The 17,888-nt window shown below is 36.4% G+C and overlaps 1 protein-coding gene across 1 annotated transcript; it reads left to right on the top strand.

Annotated features, from left to right (window-relative positions):
• The first annotated feature begins 4,802 nt into the window (after window positions 1-4,802).
• LOC306883376 (caspase-3-like) lies at window positions 4,803-15,120 on the top strand. Its single transcript, XM_079438580.1, has 8 exons — window positions 4,803-4,916; window positions 5,003-5,131; window positions 11,915-11,960; window positions 12,409-12,545; window positions 12,642-12,770; window positions 12,869-13,044; window positions 14,118-14,232; window positions 14,332-15,120. Exons 1-8 carry the CDS (start codon window positions 4,814-4,816, stop codon window positions 14,559-14,561), a joined length of 1,065 nt encoding a protein of 354 aa, XP_079294706.1. The 5' UTR covers window positions 4,803-4,813; the 3' UTR covers window positions 14,562-15,120.
• Window positions 15,121-17,888: the final 2,768 nt, after the last annotated feature.

The raw sequence follows: 17,888 nt of genomic DNA, 5'->3' as shown, positions 1-17,888 counted from the left end.
TTTCGCGGTTGTGAGCGCAGCATTCAGAAGTCTTTTCACCTGCACTAAACCTCGACCCTTTATATCCACATACAGAAACTGAATAAACAGTCAAGCTACGCCCATCTGTAAACACTGGATATTCTGGAATGTGGGTGTTATAACTATAAATATATACACACACACACACACACACACACACACACACACACATATATATATACATATTTTTTATTTATTTAGTCATTTTGCAGACGCTTTTATCCAAAGCGACTTACAAATGAGGGGGAAGTCGTGGCCTAATGGTTAGAGAGTCGGACTCGTAATCGAAAGGTTGCGAGTTCGAGCCCCCGGCCGGCAGGAATTGTAGGTGGGGGGAGGGAATGTCCAGCGCTCTCTCCACCCTCAATACCACGACTGAGGTGCCCTTGAGCAAGGCACCGAACCCCCAATTGCTCCCCGGGCGCTGCAGCATGGCTGCCCACTGCTCCGGGTGTGTGTTCACGGTGTGTGTGTGTGTGTGTGTGTGTGCATTTGTTCACTACTCACTGCTGTGTGTGTGCACTTGGATGGGTTAAACGCAGAGCACCAATTTCGAGTATGGGTCACCATACTTGACAATACGTCAATACGTCACGTTACGTCACGTCACAAATGAGGACATAAGAAGCAATCAAAACCAACAAAAGAGCAACAACATGCAAGTGCTATTACAAGTCTTGGTCAGCCTAAGCTTGGAGCTCCCTGTCCAATGGCGAACCGACCTTCGGCTCCTGGACGAACGCAGAAGGACAGATGCACATCAACTGCCTCGAAAGGACGGCAGTATGTCAAGCTCTTCTGTTCTTCCTGCCAGTCCTGAAGGGACACCACGTACTAGTCCGCTCGGACAACATGACAGTGGTGTCATACATAAATCGCCAGGGCGGGCTCACCTCGAAACGCCTTTTCGAGATGGCAGAGCGCCTCTTAGTATGGGCACATCTCAACCTAACAGCCTAACGACTCCTAAGTTCGTCCTAAAACCAAAACACGGCTATGTCCCTAAGGCGCTCTACACTCCGTTTAGAGCCCAGGTTATTACGCTCTCTGCGCTCCCCTCTTCTGAGGAGGACCAAGAGTTCAACCTTCTCTGCCCGGTCAGGGCATTGAGAATGTACATCGAGCGTTCCACGCCCTTTAGGCAGACGGAACAACTCTTTGTCTGCTTTGGAGGCCGCACCAAGGGGTCTCCGGTCACAAAGCACAGAATATCTCAATGGTTAGTTGACGCTATCGCACTAGCATACTCCTCCCTGGGCCTCCAGAGCCCCATTGGAGTGAGAGCCCATAGCGTCTAGCGATGCAGTACGAGTGAAGTATCGACAGGGAACGTACTCGGTTACTAACGTAACCTCGGTTCCCTTAGATACGGAAATGAGTACTGTGTACTGCCATGCCATGCAGCTGCACGACTCAGGTCGTCGCTTCAGTCGAATTGGCCTGTTTTCCTATGGCGAAGAGCCCGCTTATATAGCCAGATGACCCCGCCCCTTCTGGCAGGCTCTGGCGGGTTTTGCCGCCATGGTTTGTTTTTTATTACTGCACGAACCAATGGCCGTGCAGTCACACTGCGTGATTGAAAAAGTCTTCAGTCCTTGGAGAAAAAGGAGTTTTCCCCATAGCGTCTAGCGACGCAGTACTCGTTCCCGTATCTAAGGGAACCGAGGTTATGTTAGTAACCGAGTACGTTGTCTCTTTGTATTTTTAGTGCAGTTTGCTAAGGCAAATGGAGCAAAGGAGTGTAATTCTGTCACCATATTTTTTATGTGTACAGCTACTTTTAATATACTGTTATAAGTGTTTGATAACGCCTTACATTTGTTAAACAATATATAGCCTAACTCCAACAGTCCTTTTTCCAATCTAATAATGACTTTGCACTTCTCTGTGTCAGAGGTTTTTCGCTCCAGACGACCTCCATAAATCAAAGAGGCACTAATGAGTTCACTTTGTTGTTTGGCCACACTACTATTCAGTACACAATGCTGCTATTATTATTATACATACCGCCACACTCTGGCCAAATGAAGGTGTTTCAACTACAGGTACATCTAAAAAAAAAATTAATATCATGAAAAAGGTCAATATTTTTGTCACTCATTTCAGAAATATATAGATTCATTACACATAGAGTGAAATATTTCAAGCCTTTATTTCTTAATTTTGATGATTATGGCTTACAGATAATGAAAACCCAAAATTCAATGTCTCAGAAAATTTGAATATTACATAAGATCAATAAAAAAGGGTATTTAAACAGAAATGTCAGGCTTCTGAAAAGTATGTTCATCTCTATGCACTCAATATTTGGTTGGGCTTCATTTTGCTTTAATTACTGCATCAATGCGGCGTGGCATGGAGGTGATCAGCCTGTGGCACTGCTCAGGTTTAATGGAAGCCCAGGTTGCTTTGATAGCAGCCTTCAGGCCATCTGCAGCTATATGTATTATTATATTTATTCTTAAATACTCAGTTTTGTATATTATAGTGAAATAGTGTTATTACAAAAGTAATATTCCTTATTTAGTTTAATGGTTTTATTTAGAAATAATAACCATAATCATTATTAGTTATGTTGATAAATAAAAACAACATTTTGACCAAATCATGCACCCCTACAAGTAGAGCAAACCTGATTGTTTTTGGGTTTTTTTTGTTGCTGATGTTGTTGTTTTTTTAATACATTTTTGGCCTTTTTTTCCAAATTAAGAAAATGTTTGTCTGAAAACCATAAGGTTCAGATTTTGTGTGCCCCGTGCAGAGCATTAATGTAAAAACATTCAGTGTCTGTAGCACCAGTGCTATTGTCAGTCCTCTGTCGTGTGTGTCATGTGTTCCTGCCTCTTGTGTCCATATTTGGTTTGTTTCCTGTCCTTGTCTAGTGTGATTATTAGTTAATTCTTGTCCAGCCGTGTTTGTCTAATTGTCTATGATTATCCCTTGTATATTAGTCCTGTCTGTTCAGTTAGATTTTGTCTGATCTACTCATTACCCCCGGTGTTTCCTGTCTGTAAGCCTTGTCTTGTCCTGATGTCTTCAGTAAAGACTATTATTTGAGTTACTTCCTCGTCTGCGTTGTGTCGTCCTCGTGTGTGCACCGTGACAGCTATATGCAAAAACATTAACGTACATCCCTGATATGATATTTGTTTTTACTGGAGGAAAAAGAGGAAAATAATAGATAATAAAATTGGTGTCTTATCTCCATCCTACCAGAGGTCACTCGATGACCAACAAACACATTAGGCTATTATGTTTGCGTAATTACAATATTTACAAAACTGACAAAATAGGTTTTTTTTTTTTTTTTTTTTGTATAAATGATTGTTTCTTTTCTATGTGCTTTCCACAAAAAGGTACATCCATCTCCTTTCCGTTCCTTGTTTAATCTCTCTCCTATATGTTGGTTGTTCATTAATATTCAACATACGATTAGCATACTGGGCAGAAAGGCAAATTTAAAAAGTATTAGTATCTATTAAGTTCAGGATATCTCTGGTCTAAAAAGTAACTAAAAAACAAGAACTAGTTCTATTTTGTCTTAACAAGAAAAGTATAATTAAATACTTGTCACTAGTGGAATAAGTACTAGTATCTAATAAATAAGAACCAGTATCTAATGAATACACTTGTGAAAAAGTGTGCTTAATTGCAGTAAAAGTATACTTTTTAAAAAGTGCACTTGTAGATAATATAATATAATCTAAATTAAAGGCCACTTAAGTGTACTTAAAGAGAGTACACTTTAATGACAATAGGTCTTAACATACTTCAGTGCACTTTTTAAAAATGCACTTTATCATAATGTCTAATTAAGTATTACTTAAACATACATTTTACATAATTATGATTAAATTGTTTTAAATAAGTACACTTATTTTGATATATTTATCAATATACTAAAGCACATGTAAAATAATCGATTTTAATTTCAACTTAAGTGTGTTCTTCAAAATTACATTTGTTAATGTATTTTAAATGAATTTAGTCTATAATATACACTATGTGCATTAATGCACTTGAACTTTATTTTTCTTCTAAACTTAAATACACTTTCTTATACAGTATACTCAATAAAACTTTTTTTGTATTAAGTGTGTGTGTTTGTGCGTTAGTAATCCTATACGTTATGGAGACCAAATAACTCCACAAGGATAGTAATACCAGTAAATTTTGACCTCGTGGCTTATACATCATACAGAATGATGTTTTCTATGATGGCGAGATTAGGTACTTTTGTATGTAAGTGATTTTGCAATGTTCTCCAGACTCTTTCTAATAAGTGAGTTAAAGTGCTGCAGCTGTGTATAGTGTTGGGTTTTTCTTGTGCATAATAAAAAATCATTTTTGTGTATTTGTTTTAGAGATTGTTTTGTCAATATATGTAGTGGGTTTTCATTTTGTGTTTGTGTTGATTGTTACTAGGTAATTAAGAGATATTTTAAATAGCCTATACTAAATTTCAGCTTCATATATAACATTGAAGTACATTGAAATTATATTTAAGTATATTTTAGTTCACATTAATTGCTTATTGAGAAGTACATATTTACCATATTTGAAATACATATAAAACATACTAAAGTCCCACTTAAGTGGTTCAAAAATATCACTCAAAAGTTCAACTAATTGCATTTAATGTAATTTTAAACTGTAATATATTTGCAATCAATAACAAATAACATGCATTTAGGTGGTCGGAAATATTACATTTAATTCATGCTTAAGTGTATTGTAAAAATGTCTTTGTTTGCACATGGGTTGATATCTCACAGATGCTGGAGTCTTTCAGATGGATGCCAAACCACATTCAGATGTTTTTCAGTACAACATGGACTACCCTAGTCTGGGACAATGTGTCATCATCAACAACAAGAATTTCCACAGAAACACAGGTAAGAGCTAACACTGACGAGTTGAACTAGTTAGTTTAGATGTTTGTTCTCCTTGGATTAATCCTTTTGTTTTGTTTTTTGAACAGGAGTGAAAGTTCGTAATGGGACAGAAAAAGATGAAGAGAATTTGAAAGAGACCTTCTCAAATCTGGGCTTCAAAATCAAAATTAGCAATGATCAGACTGTCTCACAGATGAAAGATTTGTTAACTAAAGGTATTATTTGCGAGATGCTGACCGAGCCTGAATAGTGGTAGGTTACAGTTATTGAATTGATCAGTCATAAACTCATTGCTTTAGTTTGTTCATTGTTTCTGAATACATGACGTTACTTAACTGCATGATTTGTTCAGCTAAAGAACACACACACACACACATGTACACACACACACACATGTTAACAAGGCAGGTAAGAATAGCTGGCCAAATTAATCCTCAAATATTAGTGGATTTTATCTTTTAAAAACAACACTGATACAGCTACATATGCTACGTATACATTATTTTATAAATAATAATATACATAATGTAATAAAGTAAATAATGTAATAATATTAATACATAATAAATAATGTAAATAAATTATTTTATTGTCTACTAATTACCAAAAATCGCAGTTCTGTCTCTCTAACTCAATGCATTTCTATGCCTGCTATGAACTTCCTGGAACTATTTGAGGTCTACGTGAGTCACGTGACCATCGAGCGTTTTGAACTCCGCTGTCGCCACTCTGTTTTTCAACAGCTCTGACCAGAACCTAAAAACGCAACCTGAGTTCAATTAATATTTATGAGTAGGATTTCGCTATTGGAAGGAAGGTAAATATTAGCTACTCAATTAATATTTACAATCTAAAATTAGTCTTAGTACGTTCTCCGCTCCCTCCCTGCTAAAGAGAAACTTTGGGTTTCTCAACACTACTTCTGTCCTTTCTCTTTCAGAAGGAAAACACCTGATAACACACCTGTAAGTTATTTACCTTATTCACATTACTGATCACCTTAATTGCATAGCTTTTTTTAGTGTAAGAAAGAGATGTGCTTTTTAAAAAAGAATTATTTAGTTCTAAATGTGATTGTTTTAATGACAAATGGATTTAGATAATGTCAGATGTGACTGTAAATGCCACTAAATGTTTTTTTCTTCTTCTAAATTTCTGAGAAGTAACTCTGGTATAAATGAGGTTTTGTCTCATTTAGGTGGCTGTGATATAAAGTTACCATAACTCTTCATAACAAGTCTTCTTTCATACTGTGCTGTCATGCTTGGGCTTGTCCCAGAAAGGCATGACCTACTTTCTAGAATACTACAATCTTAAAGCATTTGACACATGTGAGAGGCCCAGGCCTCGGTTATCAAGCTGTTAGATCTTTGTAAATCCAGATATTTCTGATCATTATGGATATTAAACATCTAGACTTAGAAAGAAGCAAACTAGTTATCTTTTGGGACTTTATATGAACTTGTACACCTGTTGTTTTAAAGGACAGCCTTTAGGGGAAGTGTATTTGAAAACGCATATTATATTTCTGTGTAATTTCCTAAGACGAATACAGTGTTCATCCATTACAACTACAACTATTTTTTCGGGTACTTTTACTTTTTTTAGTATATTTTTAAAGCTGTTCTTTTACTTGTACTTAAGTACAAATTAAGCAAAATAATCTACTTCGTTACTTTTAAATCATAGTTCGTTACGGAGTATGCCCACAAATTGAATTGATATTTAAACCTTTGACGGTAGGCTGCATTCCTTTCAATAGATTTTTATTTTTTTTCTAATGACAATTGCAAATGCATTAAATAAGGTGTTTACTTAAATGAATTTGAGCAGCAATATTGCTGTGGTCAAAGGAATGTAAAGCATTTCATTTTCTTTCTTTTTTATATTGCTAAAGAATGAGTGATAAACAATCTATATAGTTTTGCATTATGCATATAACTTCGAATTAGTGACACAGATAAGATGCAGTGAATTATCCTGAATAGGGAATGTTCAAACGTATATACATAGGTGTTGAAGCAAAATCACACACACACACACTTTTAACAATACATGGCTTCAAAGCAGCTTTATATAAAATGCATTTTTTTTACTATGAAGAGAAATGTCAGAAATGACTGTCAATGTAATGACCATATTGCAGAAATGTAGTTTTATAATAGAGGTCTGTCAAGTCAAGTGAGGTCACCATTATTTATATATATATATATATATATAGCGCTTCATACAATATAGATTGTGTCAACGGAGCTTCACGGTGTTAAATACTGAAACAGTGTCAATAATGCAAACAAAGTTCTATTCAGCTGTAAAGCAGCTCTAAAATGAGGACAATAGTAAATCGTCAGTTTCTCAGTTAAAGTCAGTTCATCATTCATTCAGTGATGTCATCCTCCTGCTCAGTTCAGTTGTGCTAATGGCTGTCAAGGTGAAGAGGTCTTCGCAGGGGAGCTGTCTGTAGGGTGGTCTCCACTGACATTCAGAGATGTTGTGGTCATCTAGGTGCTGATCCACCATCTGGACTGGAAACGGGCTGGATCTGGGTAGTTAACATCATTCAGCTAAGCACAAACATGTTTAGGCAATGATTTACATATTGTGATCATAATGATTACAATATAAGGATAATTTTGCATGTTGATTTAGAGTTGGGATCATAGGTTTTTTGCAGGGGTTATCTCTTCACAGGTGTTAGGGTCATCTAAAATCTTCACAAAGGCTGAATCCAAATGTTAGTGAGTTTGTTACCACTGAAATTAATATAACTGGCATAACTCAATGTTATATACACTATATTGCCAAAAGTATTGGGTCACCCCCTTCTAATGAACAGGTTTGACTACTTTAGTAATTTCCATGAGTACAAATCTTAATGTTTAACCATATAATGATATTCTAGGGAATTGTGTGCTTCTAATTTTATAGCAACAGTTTGGACCGGGCCCTTTTCTATTCTAACATGATAGTGCCTCTGTGTATAAGGCACGGTTCAAAAAGAAATTATTGATTGAGTCAGTGTGGAAGAACTTGACTGGTCTGCATAAAGCAAAGTCCTGATGTCAGCTGAACACCTCTGGTGTGACTTTAAATGCAGACCTTGAGCCAAAAACTATTCTTTTCGGCTCATTAAAGATTAATCTTGCAGCGGCATTTTGGATTAATTGTAGAGATTTAATAGAATTGGCTGGAAGACCTGCCAAGAGAGCATTGCAATAGTCAAGTCTGGACAGAACAAGAGCCTGAACAAGGAGTTGTGTTGCATGTTCCAAGAGAAAGGGCCTGATCTTCTTAATATTGTATAATGCAAATCTGCAGGAACGGGCAGTTTTAGCAATGTGGTCTGAGAAATTCAGCTTATCAATCACAACTCCAAGGTTTCTGGCTGATTTTGAAGGAGTTATGGTTGATGAGCCTAAATGGAAGGTGGAACTGTGATGAAGCGATGGGTTAGCTGAAAATACAAGCAGCTCTGTCTTAGCTAGGTTGAGTTGAAGGTGATGGTCCATCATCAAGCAAGAAATGTCTTTTAGACACGCTGAGATGCGAGCAGCTATCGTCGGATCATCAGGATGGAACGAGAGGTAGAATTCAGTGTCATCAGCATAGCAGTGATATGACAAGCCATGTTTCTGAATGACAGAACCTAGTGATGCCATGTAGACAGAAAAGAGAAGTGGTCCAAGAACTGAGCCCTGAGGCACCCCAGTAGCTAGATGTTGCGACTTGGATACCTCACCTCTCCAAGATACTTTGAAGGACCTATCAGAGAGGTAAGACTCAAACCACTGGAGTGCGGTTCCTGAGATGCCCTTTCTCAATAGGGTTGACAAGAGGATCTGGTGGTTGACCGTATCAAAAGCAGCAGACAGATCCAGCAAGATAAGTAATGAAGATTTGGAAGCCGCTCTTGCAAGTCTTAGGGCTTCAACAACAGAAAGCAAGGCAGTTTTGGTCGAATGTCCACTTCTGAAGCCAGATTGGTTACTGTTCAGGAGGTTGTTTTGTGTGAGAAAGACAGAGACTTGGTTGAACACAACTCGTTCAAGTGTTTTTGCAATGAAAGGAAGAAGGGAAACCGGTCTATAGTTCCCTAAAAGAGTTGGGTTAAGAGTGGGTTTTTTAAGAAGTGGATTTATACAAGCCTGTTTAAATGCTGAGGGAAGAATTCCAGTGTGAAGGGATGTGTTAACGATGTGAGTGAGTGCAGGTACAACTGCAGGAGAAATGGCTTGAAGGAGATGAAATGGAATAGGATCAAGCGGACAGGTAGTAGGATGACTGGAAAGGATGAGTTTAGAGACTTCTGCCTGAGAGAGTGGAGAGAAGGATGTGAATGAGTGTATGTTTGCTGGTAAGATATGTTTGATAGATTGTGGTGTGGAAAATTGTGCAGTGAGGTTTGTAATTTTATTAATGAAGAATGTGGCAAAGTTGTCAACTGTTAGAGATGATGAAGGAGGGGGAGGAGGAGGACAAAAGAGGGCGGAAAATGTTTTAAAGAGCATGCGAGAGTTAGGCGAATTGTTAATTGTGTCATGATAGTATGTCTTTTTAGCAGTGGAAACATTAGCAGAGAAGTCAGAGAGGAGTGATCGATATAAATTAAGGTCAGTAGGATTTTGTGATTTGCGCCATACCTTTTCCGCAGCACTGAGTTGTGGGAAGGTTGTTGTTTTTCAAAAAGTTGTGGCTGCTGAGTGATTGTGACAGGACTTTCATAAAAAAGACAGTATGGAAACTAGAAAAAGCAGCTATGAGTCTGTAAGAAAGATCTGTAAGAAAGGTTGTAAGCTATTCTGTGAAAGAGGCTTGCTGGTTAGTTTGCTTGCTTCAGACTAGTTGGAGCTAGGAATCTGATTTACGACGTCCTGTTTCCTTAAGGCTTCTCTGCATTCCAGCTCCTCAGGTTTCAATGTTCTGATGGATCTTAAATTTGTCTGATTCAGTCTCTGATATCTTACACCGTCTAACATCTGCTGGAAATCCAGGTAAACATACTTGCATGCACGCGCACATCCCCAGTTAACACAATCCCCAGTTGATCCATAACACCGTGAAAAGCCGCTGCTGCAGCAGGTGAAGAGCTGATCAAACAGTCAGGGAGCTCAAAGTTTGGAGAAACAAACTACATGGTAGTGTTATCATAAATATCTATAGTTTGATACTGATACTAAAATATCTGGCACTGTTCCATTACTCATTTTCCACAGTATCTACCGTTGGCCTATATACACCAATACAAGCTGCGTCTTGCTCTCTCGTCTCTGACAGTGAGTTTGGCACGCATCACCTGTCAGTTACAGAGTCTGAATATCCGCGGGGGATTGCAGGTATTCATCATAATTTTAATCATTCCCGCGCAACACAGTCATGTAATCGCAGAAAACTGGATGCAGCAAGCTCTCAAATCGGCCTAACATTAACTCATACAAATGATCTGCCTGTCCTCTCACTTCGATATTGCTTGTGTGCACTCGGACTGTGTGCAATCACGATCTCTCTGTGCTTTCAAAGTAGAAATGATTTCTCTTTGCTCTTGGATTAAACTTTGTCGAAAGTTATCATTCAGAATATATTCACACCTGACCGATGAAAATGCTACTGGAAATTTGATTGGCTGTAAATGAAATGCATCAGAAAGTTTTTCAGCAATCAAAGATGAAACTTTAATTTCTTTCCAAAGTAAGTTTATGCTAGAATTTTTTTCAGAATGGGATATATTTGTATGATTTGTAAATATAAAAATCCTAGTCTGCCAAATTGCATCACTATGTTGTACAGACATTACAGGTCAAAGCCATCCGATGTTCCATTTATCTAAATAAATAGGCCAAACACATACGGGTCCTAAATCACTGCTTATAAAAATTCAGTGTTGTCATATTTCAGGTAATTTGTTTTCTAATTTTATTACTGACTATGTACTTGTCATTTTTTTGTAAGTTCAATTCAGTTTGAATCAAATTTGAAATCAAGCTGCTTTGCTGTAAGCTTTTGCAACAGTTACTCTATTTTAAAGACACAAATACACAGAATGAGCAAATGTTTAAGATTGAGATTTTTGTAATGGTAATTGATCAATATTTATATGTATGTAAATAAAAGCCTATATTAAAATCTGTTCATCATGTAAAGTGAATGTGTCTTTTTAGAAGACTTGGATTAAACCAGTTTCAATGCTTGAAAAAAATAAGCTTGAAATAGTGATTGCTTTGAAAAAATGGATGGACAAAAAAAAAAAATTTAAATATCTATATGGCAGTATACAGTATGTGGTAGTTTTGCCAATGATATTGAAAATGATCAGTCGTTATGAAATCTAAATAACCCTACTTACATTTTTTAGTGCACATTACTAGTCTTGTGGTGAACAATTAAACCGTGCAAGTCAATACACTAGAGAGAAAAAATTGTCTACTGTCGTAATATGCAAACAAAAATTGAAAATTTGCTTTTGCTCTGGCTTCTGGACTGGGGTTCTCGCTCTGATGACATCAGTTTGAAGGCCTGGGGAGAATCCTATTGTTAAGTCATGACGTAAGGACTGCTGTTTCCGGGTCCATGCTACTTATTTCACTTGAGAATACTATCTATACTATCTTTTGATAATACTATCAAAAGTACTTTGTACTTTTACTTAAGTACTGTTTTGGCACCAGTACTTTTACTTGTAATTGAGTATTATTTCAGCAATGTAACAGTACTTGTACTTTACTCTTTCCACCACATTGTGTAAGTCATTTTTATGAACGGTTGTAGTAACATCAGCGTGTGTGTGGGTGGGTGTGCGTGTGTATTTTAATATGGCAAAATCAGGAAAAAGGGAAATAATGTTTAACATAATTCATAGTTAAAAAAAATGACATGATTTTCTCATGTTATATTACTTGGAATTGCTAGAGAATGTGTTGATCTGACATACATAACATTTGTTAATGCTGGAAATGTGAAGCATTATTTATCAGTAGATTTGTTTCTTTGTGTCCCTTCTTTAGTGACCATGTCGGACACTGTGGATGCCAGAAAAGTGAATGCCGAAACGTATGTGTAATTTAAATGAAAATTGATCATTTACAGAAATTTTATTACAAGCAACAGGCATACAAAAGGAATGGTTCACCCAAAACTGAAACTTTGCTGAAAAATAGATGAGTTTGTTTCTTCATCTGAACATTTTGGAATTGCTCACTGATGGTTTCTAGCAAGAAATGTAGTGCTAAATTTCTTTAAATCTGTTCTGATAAAGAAACTCATGTTCATCTTAGATGGCTTGAGGGTGAAATAAACTTTCACCTAATTTTAATTTGTGGGCGAATTATCAAAATTAGTTAAAAATAGAGCTAACCACAGTTGTTGAAGGAATCAAGACCAAAATCATCACATTAAAGTAACTGCTAACTTACCACTTTAATGACCACTTCCTGAAGTGTCTGTAAATCATTTCCACATTCATTATGAATGCATCATAAAAGTCTCTTTGTTTGCACAGGGGTTCGTATCCCACAGATCCCGGAGTCGATCAGACGGATGCCAAACCACATTCAGATGTTTTTCAGTACAACATGGACTACCCTAGTCTGGGACAATGTGTCATCATCAACAACAAGAATTTCCACAGAAACACAGGTAAGAGCTAACACTGACGAGTTGAACTAGTTAGTAGTAGGTTTTTTTTGTTGGATTGATCCATTTTCAATTTTTTTTTTTTTTTTTTTTTAACAGGAATGGGAGTTCGTAATGGGACAGACGAGGATGCAAAGAATATGTCGCAGACCTTCTCGCAGCTGGGCTTCAAATTAATAATTAGCAATGATCAGACTGCCTCACAGATGAGAGATTTGTTAACTAAAGGTATTTTTTGAAAGGCGCTGACCGAGTCGGAATAGTGATTGGTTACAATAATTGAATCGATCGATCATAAATTTAACATAACATTTTTCCATCCTCAGTGTCTAAGGAAGATCACAGTAAATCAGCCATGTTTGTGTGTGTGTTGCTGAGTCACGGAGATGATGGAGTTATATTTGGCACAGATAGCTGTTTTGAGCTGAAGGAACTATTTGTGCTCTTCAGAGGAGACCGCTGCAAATCACTGGTGGGGAAACCCAAGCTGTTCTTCATTCAGGTGAGCTGACTGATAATATAGAAGAGTAAAAGTCTTTTCTTGCTCAAAAAGCCATTATTTTAGTATCATTGATATACTATTATAGTCCGTCTTTATTAATATTTTTGTTTTTATGTATATACTTTGTTTTTATTTTAGTTAAAGTTTTAATACTTTTGTTGTGCGCTTTTGTTATTATTATTGTTATAATTTCATGTATGTCTCTATAGTTTTTTTCATTAATTTAATTTTATTTATTAGTATTCGTTTATTTAATTTTAGTTAATTTATTACTTAAATTAAATCAAAAATGAGAAATGTTGCCTTGGCAGCTACATGTTTTAAAATGAGGTGTAATATAATAAAATAAGTTTTTATTATAATTTAATTTTATTTTATTATTTCACTTGATGTTTATACTTTTTCAAATAACTTGAATATTTTTTTTTTTTAGTTTTAGTTAACAAAATAACTACTTGGCAAGATATTGTACAATTAATACAAACTAAAAATATAGTTTCTCATTTATTAAAAGGTATTTAAAAATGGCATATTAATAAAATTATTATTTTTTAAATATTAAAGAAATAGTTCATCCAAAAATGAAAATCTTCTGAAAAATGTACTCACCCTCAGGCCATCCAAGATGAGTTTGTTTCTTCATGGGAACAGATTTGGAGAAATTTAGCATTGCATCACTTGCTCACCAATGGATCCCATGCAGTGAATGGGTGCCGTCAGAATGAGTCCAAACCGCTGATAAAAACATCACAATAATCCACAAGACTTTAATTGATAGCCATGGACTTTTTCACTGGAGGAAGTGTTATTATGAACTATGGACTCATATATTGATCAGAAGCGATGGTTTAAAGTTAAACATCTTAGTGAATTTGTTAAGACATTAATTGCTGGATTGGAGTCATGTGTATTATTGTGGTGTTTTTATCAGCATTTTGAACCCTCATTCTGATGGCATCCATTCACTGCATTGGTGAGCAGTTATCTACATCGTGGATGGCCTGAGGGAGAGTAAGTTTTTTTTAGTTGCTCTTACACAGATGCTTGAGTATGTTTGTCCTGTGTGTCTTCAGGCTTGCCGAGGCTCAGGTCTGGATGCTGGCATTGAGTGTGACAGTGTACATGAAGAGGGAACACAGAGGCTTCCTGTTGAGGCAGATTTTTTGTATGCCTACTCCACTGCACCAGGTAACAAATGTTCTGTTCTAAGAAACTTTCTTGAGAACCAACTAAAAAAAATGCACAGATGTAAATGCCCTAACTATCTTGTTTGCTGTCTGTCCTCAGGTTATTACTCCTGGAGGAACGTTGCTAATGGTTCCTGGTTCATCTCTTCACTGTGTGAGATGCTGTCAAAATATGGCAAGCAACTGGAGATCATGCAGATCATGACACGTGTCAACCACAAGGTGGCGCTGGAGTTTGAATCCTGCTCCAGAACTCCAGGGTTTGATAGCAAGAAACAGATACCGTGTATTGTGTCTATGCTGACCAAAGAAATTTATTTCCCTAAATAACTTAAATTAACTTCACTAATAATTAGTATATTTTACTGATTGTATTGCAGTGGGATAAGAGCACTTTTAAATCATTCTTTTAATAATTATTATGTAGCCGTTTAAACACTGCAGACTGCAGCCAAAACAGGAAGGTATATAAAGGCAATTTAAAGGGAAATACTGGATTTTAATACACTATTATCTGATCATGGTTATTTGAAATGATCTGTATCTTTTTTCATCCTGGTGTGTGAAATGTTAAAGTGCTGGATTTGTCACAGACAGCTCTTTTATGATTTTCCTATGCACATTTATAGGCTGTCACTCGTCATTTGTGCCTTGCTTGCTTGCTTTGTCTTGTACATGTGCAGACATCTGTGAGTGTGGAAGTTCACAGTTCTCAGGTTTATCATCAGCATTAAATGCATTAAAGATTGTTTGACGAGGAAGCTCTGAACATAAACACCAGGACAATTTGTATTATGATAAATAAACATTTTAGTTAATAGCTTGTGCTTTGTGTAATTTGCATTGAGACTCTTAAAGTTGAGCAAATTACAGAAAAAGATACAAGGCTACCTCTCTCTCTCTCTCTCTATATATATATATATATATATATATATACACACACACACACAGACGCACACACTATTTTTGAAAGAAATGAATCATCTTATTCAACAAGGCTGTGTTGAAATGATCAAATGGGACAGTAAAGACATTTATGTTTACAAAAAAAATTACTTTTTGAACTTTTTAACCAAAGAATCCTGAAAATGTATGATTTCCACAAAAATATTAAGCAATGACAGTATTAATATTGAGACAAATAAGAAATTTTTCTCACCAAATCAGCATAAGGTTATTTACACAAAATATTGATTTGATTTATTTAAAAGAAGTGAGGCAATAAAAACTATTAAAGGAAATATTTTTAAAACATTTTATTTAAAACATTTTTCATAAGTGTCTAAAACTACTGTGTGTCGAAAATCTCAAAGAGTTACTTTAGGATCATTAAGATACTATAATAGTTTTTATTAATATTTTCAATTAGTATTTATTTGTATGTTTTCTATTTTCATTAGTAATTTAGTTGTGCTTTATTGGCATTTTTTAGTTTTTTTTTTTTATATGTCTATTTTGTTTCTTTTTTTCTGTTTTACAGGTACATCTAAAAAAAAATTAATATCGTGAAAAAGGTCAATATTTTTGTCACTCATTTCAGAAAGTGAAACCCATATATTATATAGATTCATTACACATAGAGTGAAATATTTGAAGCCTTTATTTCTTGAAATTTTTATGATTATGGCTTACAGACAACGAAAACCCAAAATTCAGTGTCTCAGAAAATTAGAATATTACATAAGATCAATAAAAAAAAAGGATATTTTAAACAGAAATGTCAGGCTTCTGAAAAGTATGTTCATTTCTATGCACTCAATACTTGGTTGGGCCTCCTTTTGCTTTAATTACTGCATCAATGCGGCGTGGCATGGAGGCAATCAGCCTGTGGCACTGCTCAGGTTTAATGGAAGCCCAGGTTGCTTTGATAGCGGCCTTCAGGTCATCTGCATTGTTGGGTCTGGTGTCTCTCATCTTCCTCTTGACAATACGCCATAGATTCTCTATGGGGTTCAGGTCAGGCGAGTTTGCTGGCCAATCAAGCACAGTAACACCATGGTCATTGAACCAGCTTTTGGTACCTTTGGCAGTGTGGGCAGGTGCCAAGTCCTGCTGGAAAATTAAATCAGCATCTCCATAAAGCTTGTCAGCAGAAGGAAGCATGAAGTGCTCTAAAATTTCCTGGTAGATGGCTGCGTTGACTGTGGACTTCAGAAAACACAGTGGACCAACACCAGCAGATGACATGGCAGCCCAAATCATCACTGACTGTGGAAACTTCACACTGGACTTCCTCCAGACTCTGGGACCTTGATTTCCAAATGAAATGCAAAATTTACTTTCATCTGAAAAGAGGACTTTGGACCACTGAGCAACAGACCAGTTCTTTTTCTCTACAGCCCAGGTAAGACGCTGCTGATGTTGTCTCTGGTTCAGAAGTGGCTTGGTAGCCCTTTTCCTGAAGACGTCTGAGCGTGGTGACTCTTGATGCACTGACTCCAGCTTCAGTCCACTCCTTGTGAAGCTCTCACAAGTGTTTGACAGTATTCTCAAGCTTGCGGTCATCCCTGTTGCTTGTGCACCTTTTTCTACCCAAATTCTTCCTTCCAGTCAACTTTGCATTTAATATGCTTTGATACAGCACTCTGTAAATAGCCACACCTTTCAGTAATGACCCTTTGTGACTTACCCTCGTTGTGGAGGGCGTCAATATTCGTCTTCTGGACCATTGCCAAGTCAGCAGTCTTCTCCATTATTGTGGTTTCAAAGAACAAGAGATACCCAGAATGTATACTGTAGGGATGGTCATTAATTGAAACTCAAATGTAAATATTCTAATATTTTGAGATACTGATTTTTGACTTTCATCAGCTGTAAGCTCTAATCATCAAAATTAAAACAAAAAAATGTTTTGCTTTACATGTAATGAATCTAAAATATATGAAAGTTTCACTTTTTGAAATAAGTGAAATGAACTTTTTCACGATATTCAAATTTTTTAGATGTACATGTAGATTTACTTGTCAAGGAATGAACTTTTAGTTTTAGTTAATTATTGAGGGGACTTGTATTACGAGATCACACCAATATTAACCACCAGGTGGTGCTCTGTTCTTAGATCCCAGCTGAGTGCTTAAAAACCAGGTGTGTTCCTGAGAAATGCGATAGAAAGCAGAACAACTCCCTGAAACTTTACCTTATTTCTGTTTCAGACTTGTTTCTCAACCATCCGTCAAGCTGTTTCCGTTTCGTGTTTATTTAATAATAATAATAAAAAAACATTGCTATACAGGGGAAACACATGGGTGATTTAAGAAAAGAAGAAAATTAGAAATGCTTTTGGGTTGTTTTGCTATTATGGTATTCTAGCAAAGAATATCTCAGTCCAATGTATTATTTAAATGGGGATTGTGTTGTTAGAGTCGGTGTGTTGCATCATAAGCTGGGAGTAATGAGCTGGGAGCTTGGCAGCATAGATAAGATATGAGACTCTCTCTCTCTCTCTCTCTCTCTCTGTGTGTGTGTGTGTGTGGGTGTGTGTGGACAGACACAGTGAGGATAGGATTGCACAGCTATAATGCTTTAAACAACTTGCATTGCTTCTCTCATCTCAGCTCAATATCTTTCTGGAAATGTCATTGCAGCAACAGTCATGGACAGAACTATTATGTGCACATCATTAAACATACAAAAGATGAATGCAATTTTACGGCAGAT

The sequence above is a fragment of the Barbus barbus genome (assembly GCF_936440315.1).
Source record: "Barbus barbus genome assembly, chromosome: 17".
Classification (NCBI taxonomy): Eukaryota; Metazoa; Chordata; class Actinopteri; order Cypriniformes; family Cyprinidae; genus Barbus; species Barbus barbus.
The sequence above is the reverse complement of the archived record's forward strand: the minus strand, read 5'-3'. Positions and strand labels throughout refer to the sequence as shown.